General features: G+C 40.2%; 1 protein-coding gene across 1 annotated transcript in view; it reads right to left on the bottom strand.

The window, feature by feature from the left end:
• Positions 1-4585, bottom strand: part of DENND1A (DENN domain containing 1A) — a 581826-nt gene extending 577241 nt beyond the window's left edge. The window contains exons 1-2 of the mRNA XM_042780373.1: positions 4536-4585; positions 3583-3653 (exon numbers count right to left, since the gene is read on the bottom strand). Of these exons, the coding sequence (XP_042636307.1) occupies positions 3583-3653; positions 4536-4585 (121 nt within the window). The remainder of the gene's footprint in view (positions 1-3582; positions 3654-4535) is intronic.
• Positions 4586-9100: the final 4515 nt, after the last annotated feature.

Raw genomic sequence — 9100 nt, 5'->3', positions numbered from 1 at the left:
CTGCCTTCCCCTTGTAGGGTTAGAGGAGGTCAGAACATGTGGCCTCCTTGTCATTTTTGCAGCCAGTATAAAAGTTACCTCTGGAAAAAGGGAAGGAGTGACCTCTTTGGTGCTGGCCAAACCAACTCTACCATTTTTATTTATTTATTTAATTGTAGTATAATACACATAACGCAAAATTTACCATTTTCAAGTCTACAATTCAGTAGCATTTAGAATATTCACAATATTATGCGACCATCACCACTGTCTAGTTTGGAAACATGTTCATCACCCCCAAAAGCTCAGGGCCATTTGGGAAAGGAATTCTGAGATCCTGTGTATTCAAAGCACAGGCTAGGATGGATGGTAGGATTCAGGCTTCAGGTGGCATGTCCCATAGGCCCCATGGAAACTTTCTGCCCTATGGAAAGGCACACAGTCAGAGGAGGACCAAAGCAAGGCCTTCTAAAGCATAGGACCAGGGCAGGGGTCCTCTTGTCAGCACTCATATTCCTTTAAACCTAGACAGCATTACATTTCTAAACCTGAGTAGTAGAAACACAGGTGGTTACTATTTAACTATTTGCTAAACTATTTGCTAAACTATACATGTGGGAGCTCTGGTAGCATAGTGCCTAAGGCGCTTGACTGCTAACCAGAAGGCTGGTGGTTCAAACCCACCAGCCACTCCTCGGAAGGAAGGTTGGGCAATCCTACTTCCGTAGTGATACTGCCTCGGAAACCCAAGGAGGGGTCGCTATGAGTCGGGGCCGACTCGACGGCACATAACAACAACAACAAAATACATGTAAGTTCATGTCCTTTTTTCATATATAATAGGACAAACATCATGTGCCTATTGATATGATGCACTAATGAGCACATATCACTTTTGAAATACATAACCTACCAAAAATTCACAACCTAAGGCACTTAACTGCTAACCAGCAGGCTGGTGGTTCAAACCCACCAGCCACTCCTCGGAAGGAAGGTTGGGCAATCTACTTCCATTGTGATACCACCTTGGAAACCCAAGGAGGGGTCACTATGAGTCAGGTCCGACTCAACGGCACATAATAACAACAAAAAAACTAATCATGAGGATATAACCAGACAAATCCAAGTTCAAGAACTTTCTAGAAAATAACACATGTAATTCTTCAAACTCTTGTCAAAAAAGGCAAAGAAAGTCTACAAAACTATTTCAGCCTGAAAGAAACTAAAGAGACATGAAAACTAAATGCAACTGTGATCCTAGATTGGATTCTGGTTCAGAGGGGACAATATTTGGAACAAGGAATTAAATTTAAATATGGACGATGCTCCTTATATAAATTTTAAATTTTCCAATTTTGGTAACTATGCTATGGTTATGTAAGAGAATGTTCTTATTCTCAGGAGAATTTAGGGGTAAAAGGCTGTAATGTCTGCAACTTAATCTTAAATGGTTCGGCAAAAGTAGTTTGTATGTAGAGTGATAAAGCAAAAGTGGCTAATAGTAACAACGGGTGAATCTAAGAAGAGGACATTGGAAGGCAAAATATCTTAGTGTAACTGTAGAAACAAACTATCCTTAACTTGGTCCTTGAATTTACCTGTCAAATCACAGCTGTCATCATATGGTTACTTTGTAAACAGGTCCATAGAGATGTTGCTGCACGCACATGCCTGGTAACAGACACCTCTCTTCCTCACCCAGTGGTCTTCACATACAGTAAGAGACATACCTTAATATAAATGTTAACATTCCATCTCCAGAATGACAACATGCAATGTTTCATGGCCTTCATTAGATAATCCAAAAGGTAGAACACACATGGTTATTTCACTTTTGCTATTAAGGAAAATTAATTTATTTAACAAATAATGAGCAGTGATGCAAAGCCCTGCAGAAGACATGAAGAGAGATATACAACATGGTCGCTGCCCTCAAGAAGGCAACTTAATAGAGTGGCAAGAACTTGCAACAAAAAATCCAGGCTATCCCACATAGCAGCTGTATGATCTTGGTAACTTATTTAATTCCTCTGAAACTATTTTCTCATAGGTATATATGATATATGGCATATATGAGATATATGGTATTTCATAGGATGCCACCCCAACTATCTTTAAAGGTCGTACTGTAAAAATTGACAACATATATGTCAAGCATGTAGGACAATGGAATAGTAGGTACTTGATAAAAGGTAGCTATTTTATGATTATTACAATCTAAATGAAAAGAAATAAGTCCAAAGTTGTACAGTCAATCAAGAACAGAACTACCATTGGAATCTTGATTACTCCAAGTGTGGTGTTTATGTTTGTGTGTCAACTTGGCTGGGCCTGGTTGAGTGACTGGGCAGCTGGTGGTAGTATTCCCCATGATGAGACTGGTAATCAACTCCATGGTTGAATCTACTGTGAACAGCTGAGTAGCAGCCCTAGGGATGTGGTCTGCTTCCTGTATATAAGGAGAAGTCTTGGGAACAATCTCTAGTTTATGGCACACTTGAACCCTGCATGTAGCTGTGTTGTTCAGCAGCCTGCCATGCTCTGCCAACACTGGGACTTTCAATGGACTTGAATTAATGGCCTGCTGTATGGTTTGGTAACATCAGGACTGTGTCATTTTATTTATCAACCTTGGGCTTATTAGCCTCAGCAGCCAGTAGCTTCCTGAGTGAAGAGATGCCTCTAGCTTCAGTGGGCTGGGAGCAAGAGGCAGAGCTAAAGTCCAAAAAGTTGAGGGGCTTTCACACAGCTCCTAGAGCCTGGCACTTTGAACTTGGACTTAAAGCCTCTAAAACTGTAAGAGAATAAACTCTCGTTTGTTCAGCCATCCCTTTTGTGGTATATTCCTGTCAGAGTGGCACTAGGTAACCAGAACACCAAGTTTCTAACCCAAGTAAATTCACTCTCCCTAAATGCTCAATAATATAAATAGGTGTTTGTGTGTGTGGACCAAGATCTACTCCCTTATGTGTCCTTTGCCAAAATGCATCACTCTTAGGCACCAAGAAAAAGAACACTGGATCACAAGGTTTTATTCTTCTCAACGAAGGATTTTAGGTCAAAAAGTGATACACTCAACCTGCACAGGACACCATATCCTGAGAACTTATCACACAAGAATACATGTCCAAACTAGTCCAAAAGCTAAAGCCCAAGGAAGTGTTTCTTCTAACTAATTTCTAACCTTTTTCTACTAGAGAACACAAAAATTGCTAAATTACTTCTATTTCAAACATCTTTCCAGTTCAGCAGCAGAGAATTTCCTTTATATAATTCTGTGTCCTATAACCTAATTCTAAGCCTTTATCATTAGCAAGGTGACAATATTTCATGCTAAATAGTTAGCTGACTCCTAGGTATCTGTTCAAGATGCAAACCAAGAACCAGTTTTTACAATGAAAAATGTCATACTTCAAGCCTATAATTGCAGTAACAATTAATTCAAATTGTTCACTGTGCTTTTATCCTCCATTATTCCTAGAATGATATGGGCATGATTAAAAGGGCAAAGTACTTAAACATACTTAAAGATAAATAACAGTTTAAAATTTCACATACTACCTCATATGATAAACATCATGTCATTATCAAACATCCAAGTACCTGAAAGATTGCCACCTGTCCTAGGATAGGCCACTTCAACATACACTTCAAATGTACTCTCTGGATTTTGCCTACAAAAAAAAAAAAAGAAGAAGAAGAAGAACCATGATTACTGCCAAGGATAAATGCAGCATGCTATACAGAATATGGGGCTGTGGTATAAGTCCCACCATGATTAAAATCATTAGCACCACAATTTAATACCATATTTTTATACAAATAACATAGGTATTATACAGTTTTTTACAAACCATGCATCTTTCTCACACATTAGTTTCCTATGCACACAATGCATGTTATATGCATGTGCATGCTATTCAGGTGGGTGCGTTATATGCAAAAATACAGTAACTATGGGATTTTGGACAAGTTAACTTCTCCAAGCCACACTTTCCAAATCTATAAAATGAGACCATCTACCCAGAATTATAGGAGCTCTAGTGGCGTAGTGCCTAAAGCATTTCACTACTAAGTAGAGGCTGGCAGTTCAAATCCACCAGCCACTCCTCACAAGGAAGGTGGGCAATCTACTTCCTTAGTGATACTGCCTCGGAAACCCAAGGAGGGGTCACTGTGAGTCAGATCCGACTCTAAGGCAGTGGATGTGTTGAGTTTTTTACCCAGAATTATTGTGAAACAAAGAATATACACAAAAATTGCCCAGGCACAATCTCTGGCATGGAACAGGCTAGCCATTACCACAATTTCACAGAAGTCCTATTTCAAATTCCCACAGCTGAATCTCCAAAGCAGCAGGTAGAATTTTGAGCAAACTCAGATCAAGCAACTTCAGCACAAAGTCGCCTTAGCCCTCTCCACTGTGTTCTAGGATAAAAAATCCACCTGATGAAGCTAACTTGCTTACTTACAGTTTTCAAGACTATAACAAGAGAACCAGTATTCTGTCTTACTAGGCCACTGTGAAGACAGGATGCTGTATAAATGTAACTTACTGTTCCTGCAGAGGCAGCTCACCTGTATTGACAATGGGACATATACTCATGCTCACTATTCTATTACTTTACCTTCTTTATGTCATAAATATTTCATAATAAGCTTTTTCAAAAGGATCATAGTACTTGCAGAATGTTAACACTTGTTAATTCTGGACGATGAGAACATCAGGGTTATACTATCTTTCTATTTTCTTTTTAATTCCAAAGGTACAATAACAAAACACTATTTCCAGATTAAATGAAATCCATTTAGCAGATGAAAATGTGATACTTTCAAATGTTTTTGACTAAACTGTATTTTAAAGCTGACAACAAACCTCAGAAAATATTCTAAATTGTCTAATCAGATCTGAGAGTTAATTTCAATGGAATAAATACCCTTGACTTTGCCCTAACTTTATCTTCCTTATAACACTTCATCTTCACTTTGGTGGCATAGGGGAGCTCTGGTGATGTAGTGCCTAAGGCATATGACTGTTAACCAGAAGGTTCAAACCTACCAGCCACTCCTCAGAAGGAAGATTGGGCAATCTACTTCCATAGTGATACTGCCTCGGAAACCCAAGGAGGGGTCGCTATGAGTCGGCTCCGACTCCACAGCGGTGAGTTTGCTTTTCTATAATTCTATGAGGTAGACAGACCAGGCATTACCCTCACCATACTAGTACAGAAACCTGAGGCAAAGAAAGTGACTTGCTTGTGGTCCCACAGCTAGTTAGAAACACCACTGGGGGCCAGAATTCACACCTCTTGGTCCTTTATCTCATTAATTCTAAGATGGATCTCCCCTCCCTTGTTTCTTTACCATCTCTTATAATTAATCTCTAGTGGCTCAGTGGTTAAGGCATTTGGCTGCTAACCAAAAGACCAGTAGTACAAAGCCACCAGCCACTGCACAGGAGAAAGATGAGGCAATCAGCTTCCATAAAGATCTATAGCCTTGGAAAGGTTGTGAGTTGGAATCGACTCAATGGCAGTGGGTTTGGTTTTCTGTTTTGGTTTATAATTGAAAGCATCTTACAACCCTAGCTGGCAGTGTTTTTTTCTTGGTGTTAGCTACATGGAGCTGACCCGACTCCTGATCACTTTATGCACATCTGAATGACATGCTGCCCAGGCCTGCAGCATCCCCATGAGCAGCTGCGGATCTGACTGCTGGATAACTTCCAATGGTCACTGACTAACTGCTGGAAGTAGATCGCCAGGCTTTCTTCCCAGTCCATCTTAATCTGGAAACTGCTGAAGCCTATTCAGCATCATAGCAACATGCAAGCCTCCACTAAAAGATGGGTGGTAATCATGCATGAGGTCACTAGTCAGGAATTGAACCCAGGTCTCTGCATAGAAGGCAAGAATTCTACCACTGAACCACCAATACCCCTTTTGTTTCTTAGTAATCCATAATATGGTACATCTTATAATCTATGAGGAGCTCTGGTGGCGTAGTGCCTAAGGCAGTAGACTGCTAACCAGAAGGCTGGCGGTTCAAACCCAGCAGCCACTCCTCAGAAGGATGGTTAAGCAATCTACTTCCATAGTGATACCACCTCAGAAACACAAGGAGAATTTGCTATGAGTCGGATCCGACTTGACGGCAGTGTGTTTGTTTATTTATTTATTTGTATAATCTATGACATCTTAGGCTCAATAAAATATGGTAATATTCCTATGACTTACTTCTGAGTAAAAAGAAAATTTTGTTCATGTATCAGTAATCTACTTATTTCCCTTGTGAAAGATCATCGTTTTTCACTGAAGAGAAACTTGGGCTTTTGTGTTAAATAAGTGCCATAGAGAAAAGTACCATAAAACTCAAGGTACTTAAATTATACCTGGTCAAACAGTTATATAAAAAAAGTTAGACACTAAATCAGAGCGCCTTACTTACAAGAAATAAAACAAAGCAAAGTTTTGACAGGGCCTTAATTTTATTTCTTTACTCTTCTTTCCCTACAAGAGGGAACAAAATGACCTGCAACATCAGCATCCTTTGGCCATAAAATATTTGTGAAAAATACATTTAAAATGGCAGAAAATACTATATGGAAACATCCCTTTCATTCAAATGATCTTAAAGTGTGACTACACTTTCATGAATAATAAGTATTACAATCTGAGGAGCATTCAGAAGATTCCCTCTAAAACCTAAAAATATCTTTCTTAAGCCTATTTTGCGACTGGCTAAATTTCATCTCAGAATTTCATTCCTTTGGATTAAGTTAACAGTTTTCAGTATGTGTTCCATAGGACCCTAGGACTCTATAGAGGTTCTTCAGTGGTTCCACACATTTTTTACTCGAATTTCTACTTTTAACTGTATTTTTACCCATTTTAATTAGTGAAATTAAAAACTTGAACAATCAAAGATGTTACATACCAAATTTTAAAACACTAGAACACCAACCATTACCTTGTACCATGTTAAGGTGTTTTTGTACAGACCTGCTACCCCTAAGTGGCAGCAGATCTGTCCTAACATTGTCCATACTCATTTTCTTTGCAGCTTCTCCTCCTCTCACTCTTTAACACACTTCAGCCAAGCTTCTGAACACACTACACCACTCAAACAGCTTGTCAAGATCACCAATGACCTGTACATTGCTAAAATTGTGCTAAAACAGTCAAATCTTGGCATTCATCTTAACCTCTCAGCAGCATTTGTTGTTGATCAATTTGCCCTCTTTCTTGAAATACTTTCTTCACTTGCCTTCTAGGACATCGTCCTTCCAGGTTCTCCTCCTACCTTACTGGTTGCTACTTTGCTAAGTCCATCTTACTGCAAGCCCTCCTACCTTCAAATTTGGTCCTAGGCCTCCCTCTATCTACACTCATTACTCAGATAATCTCATTCAGTCTCATGGGTTTAATATTCATACAAATGCTGACAAGCCCCAAATTCATATCGCCAACGTGACTACTTCCCTGACTCCTCATTCCTTTTTCTACCTGCCTACTCAAACATCCCCACTTGGCATTCTAAAAGGCACTTTAGACTTAACATCCCATGCTTTTCTTCTTCAAACCTTATTTCCTGAAATCTACCAGTTATGCAGACCAAGCAGTCATCCTTAACTCCTTTACCTGTTTTATATGTCACAATCACCCAATCATCAAATTCTGTTGACTGTACCATCAAAGGATGTCCAGATCTCAACACTTCTCATTACCCCCAGCACTTCCATCCTTGACAGACCACCATCATCTCACCCCTTTTACTACAATATTTTTCTAACTGAGCCCCCTGCTTCCTTCTTTGCTCCCCTCTATGATCATCAGATCTCAATTTAGTGGCCAGTAATCTTTTCATTTTAAAGTTCGGGCTATGTCAGAACTCTGCTTAAAACCTCCCCAAAGCTTCCCAAATCACTCAAGGTTCCAAGGATATACAAGGTCCTATGTGATCTGGCCTCTGCCTCCCTCTCCAACTTCATTCATACTTCTCTCTCCCCTTGCCCAGTACACTGCAGCTACGCTGGCCTTCTTCAAATACACCAAATCCATTCCTATGTTAGAGGCCTTTGTATTAGCTGTTTCTCTGCTTGACATTATCTTCCCATAACTAGCTCTGCCTTGTCATTTAAAACTCAGCTGATACTTGACTTCCTCAGAAAGGCCTTTCCTGACTATCACACATTCTCTATCACATCACCCAATTTTAAGTCTCTGTATCATTCCTCTCACAGTCCTGTCTATGACATGTCTCTCTCCTCTAAATGGAAACTGCATGAGAGCAGGGATCTTGCCTATTTAGCTCTACTACTGTTTCCCCGGGAGCTCTGGTAGCATAGTGGCCTGCTAACCAGACGGCTGGCGGTTCAAACCCACCAGCCACTCCTCGGAAGGAAGGTTGGGCAATTCTACTTCCGTAGTGATACTGCCTCGGAAACCCAAGGAGGGGTTGCTATGAGTCGGGTTTGACTCGACGGCACATAACAACAACAACAACTGTTTCCCCAGTACCTGAACAGTACAGTACAGTACAGCCTGTTATATACTTAGTTCAATAAACATTGGTGAAGGAATAAAGGCAGTATGGACTAGCCTTCCTGGAGTCGGAAGGATTTCAATAAATGATAGTTGAGATCACCCAGTTCTGTGGTTCTCAAACTTTAGCAGGTATCAGAATCACATGGAGGGCTGGTTAAAAGATTACAACCCCCACACACACACCCAGAGTTTTAGACCTAAGAATAAGCATTTCTAACAAGTACCCAGGAGTCCCGGGGTGGTACAAATAATTAAGCACAAGACTACTGGCTGAAAGACTGGGTTCCAGCCAACCCAGAGGCACCTCGAAAGGCCAGCTCTGCTTCCAGAAGGTCACAGCCTTGAATACACCATGGAGCAGCTCTACTCCGCACAACCGCCAGGAGCTGGTAAAGACTCAAAGGTGACTAGCAACAGTAAGAAGTGCCCAGGTATTATTGATGCTGACCACGCTTTGAGAACCACTGGTCTAGTTAACTGTTCTTCCAAGTAACACATGCAACTACAATAAATGTAGGAAATACCTCAATTATCCCTCATTTCAACAGTGTTTTTACAGTAAAAGATCATTTGCA

This window comes from Orycteropus afer, unplaced genomic scaffold (assembly GCF_000298275.1).
Source record: "Orycteropus afer afer isolate SDZICR_OR568_19922 unplaced genomic scaffold, OryAfe1.0 scaffold00037, whole genome shotgun sequence".
Lineage (NCBI taxonomy): Eukaryota > Metazoa > Chordata > Mammalia > Tubulidentata > Orycteropodidae > Orycteropus > Orycteropus afer.
The sequence above is the reverse complement of the archived record's forward strand: the minus strand, read 5'-3'. Positions and strand labels throughout refer to the sequence as shown.